The sequence below is a fragment of the Scylla paramamosain genome, unplaced genomic scaffold (assembly GCF_035594125.1).
Source record: "Scylla paramamosain isolate STU-SP2022 unplaced genomic scaffold, ASM3559412v1 Contig1, whole genome shotgun sequence".
Taxonomy (NCBI): Eukaryota; Metazoa; Arthropoda; class Malacostraca; order Decapoda; family Portunidae; genus Scylla; species Scylla paramamosain.
This window is the reverse complement of record NW_026973666.1, coordinates 1,790,001-1,792,500: the sequence shown is the minus strand read 5'-3', so window position 1 is coordinate 1,792,500 and position 2,500 is coordinate 1,790,001. Positions and strand designations below refer to the sequence as shown.

The 2,500-nt window shown below is 37.2% G+C and overlaps 1 protein-coding gene and 1 long non-coding RNA gene across 2 annotated transcripts in view; one reads left to right on the top strand and one right to left on the bottom strand.

Moving 5' to 3' along the window:
* The window catches only part of LOC135095620 (metabotropic glycine receptor-like), a 153,512-nt gene that overhangs the window by 27,255 nt on the left and 123,757 nt on the right, over window positions 1-2,500 (bottom strand). Inside the window, exon 7 of the mRNA XM_063996557.1 lies at window positions 2,206-2,315. Within this exon, the coding sequence (XP_063852627.1) occupies window positions 2,206-2,315 (110 nt within the window). The remainder of the gene's footprint in view (window positions 1-2,205; window positions 2,316-2,500) is intronic.
* The window catches only part of LOC135095623 (uncharacterized), a 65,862-nt gene that overhangs the window by 52,028 nt on the left and 11,334 nt on the right, over window positions 1-2,500 (top strand). The window lies entirely within an intron of this gene.

Here is a 2,500-nt window from a genome sequence, read left to right as displayed (position 1 = left end):
GTGTAGAGAGAGAGAGAGAGAGAGAGAGAGAGAGAGAGAAGGAAGGGAAAATAGAATAAATAAAAAGGCAAAAGAGAGAAAAAAAGAAAAACAAAAAAAAAGTTGAACAGAAAAAAACAAAAAAATAAAAGAAAAAGAAAAGAGAAAAATAAAAAAATAAATAAATAATGTGTGTTTGTATAGAAGTGTGTGTGTGTGTGTGTGTGTGTGTGTGTGTCCAGGGTTCGGTTCCCGTCACTAACAAACAACATTGGGCCAACATTTGCATCCATACGAGAATATTTGAGGGCGAGTTGTCCCCCCCTACCCCACCTTCCCCCACCTCCCCTTGCCCCTCCCCCCTCAAGTGGTCACTGAATGGATTTATGATGACTTCTCGCCTCCAGGATTGAGAGAAAGTTGCCCCCCCCCCTCCTCTTGCCCATGCTTGTGTGTTTGTTTGTTTGTTTGTCTGTTTGTCTGTTTGCCTGTTTTTTTCTTTTTTCTGTTTTTTTTTTCGTTTTTTCTATTTTTCGTGTTTGTGTTTTTTTATTTATTTTTTTATTTATTTATTTATTTATTTGTTTATTTATTTATTTTTTATTTTTTTTTATTTTATTTTATTTATTTATTTATTTATCTTATTTTATTTATTTATTTTTTTTTTGTGTGTGTGTGTGTGTGTGTGTGTGTGTGTTTCTAGACAAACTGTGGCACACTCAACAAAATCTTACCATTGTTGATTCGATTTCTTGACAAACTAACTTTCATTTCATACTTATTTTTTTTTCTATTTTATTCTCTATTGAATTTATTTATTTATTTATTCTTGCGTGTATTTGTTTGTTTGTTTGTTTGTTTGTTTGTTTGTTTGTTTTCTATCATTTCTCACTTTTGTTTCTTTTTCTTTAATTCTTCCTTATTTTTTTTCATTTTTTCTGTTATTCTTTTTTTATGAGAATGTTAACTACCTTCTGTTTATCTTCTCTTTCCCTTTTTTCCTTTTTTTTCCCTTTTTTTGTGAGAATTCCGACCACTTGGTTTTATATTTTCGTGTTTTTTTTTTATTCATCTTTTCTTTATTTCTCCTTTATCAACTGTCATTTTTTCCTTTTATCATTTATTTACTCTTTGACATTTTTTTCGCATATTTTTCATTTTCATTATTATTTCTCTTCATTAACTATTTCTATCTGTATCTTTTAATTTTTCGTATCTATTTTTACTTCCTCTTTTATTCTTTTTCTCTTTTTTTTTGCTTTTTTCTTTTCTTTCTCTTTTTTTTTCTCTTATTTTTTCGTTCACTATATTTGTATTCTATCTTGCTTCGTTTGTTTTGTTTTTGTTTTCTTTTGTTTTGTTTGTTTTCCTTCCTTGTATTGGCTTTGGGTACAACCGCGTGTGTGTGTGTGTGTGTGTGTGTGTGTGTGTGTGTGTGTGTGTGTGTGTGTGTGTGTGTGTGTGTGTGTGTGTGTGTGTGTGTGTGTGTTCTGATATTCCTTTGGTGTGCCTTGTTTTTTCATCCTTTTTTACTCTCTCTCTCTCTCTCTCTCTCTCTCTCTCTCTCTCTCTCTCTCTCTCTCTCTCTCTCTCTCTCTCTCTCTCTCTCTCTCTCTCTCTCTCTCTCACCTCTTCTCTTCTCTCCTCTTTTCATTTCTCAAGTTCTTCCCTTCTTTCCTCCTTTCCTTCTTCCTTCTTTCTCTTCCTCCCTCCTTTTCTTCCTCCCTCCTTCCTTCTTTTCCCGTTATCATTTTCTCTCCTTCCCTGCTTCTCTTCTCTTTTCTTCCTTTCTCCTCCTCCTCATTTCTTTTCTTCCTGCCTCTCTCCTCTTTTCATTCTTCCTCCTTCCTTCTTCTTTCTTATCCTCCCTCCTTCCTCCCTCCTCCTCCTCCTCTTCCTCACCTATCTTAACTCACTCACATCTTCTTCTTTCCCTCTTCGTAACTCCCTTTGATCTTCCTTCTCTCCTCCTCCTCCTCCTCCTGTAACCCCTCTCTCTCTCTCTCTCTCTCTCTCTCTCTCTCTCTCTCTCTCTCTCTCTCTCTCTCTCTCTCTCTCTCTCTCTCTCTCTCTGCTTCTTATCCTTCTTTTCTTCCCTCAACTAACCTTTCACTCTTGCATCCTCATCCTCCTCCTTCTCCTCCTCCTCCTCCTCCTCCTCCTCCTCCTCCTCCTCCTCCTCCTCCTCCTCCTCCTCCTCCTCCTCCTCCTTCTCCTCTTCCTTACCTCCAAGTCTTCAGCATCAGTGCACCGTAGGAGAGAGAAAACCCGACTTCTCTAAGCCACACTCTCAAGCTGCAAGTCACCATGGAAGGGATTGGATATAACACCAACGTCTGAAAGGAAGAATTGGAAGGGGTTAAAAAAGGATTAGCACTGACATAAGAGGATCGAGGGTATATGAATGCGGGTTAAAGGGGTTTGGACTATTGGTATGGTAATTAAAGGGTTGTGTGAGCTAAGGGGTTGTAGAAGGGAACTGTGTTGTGTTAAATGTTCTTGTTGTGTTGTGAGTGAAAGG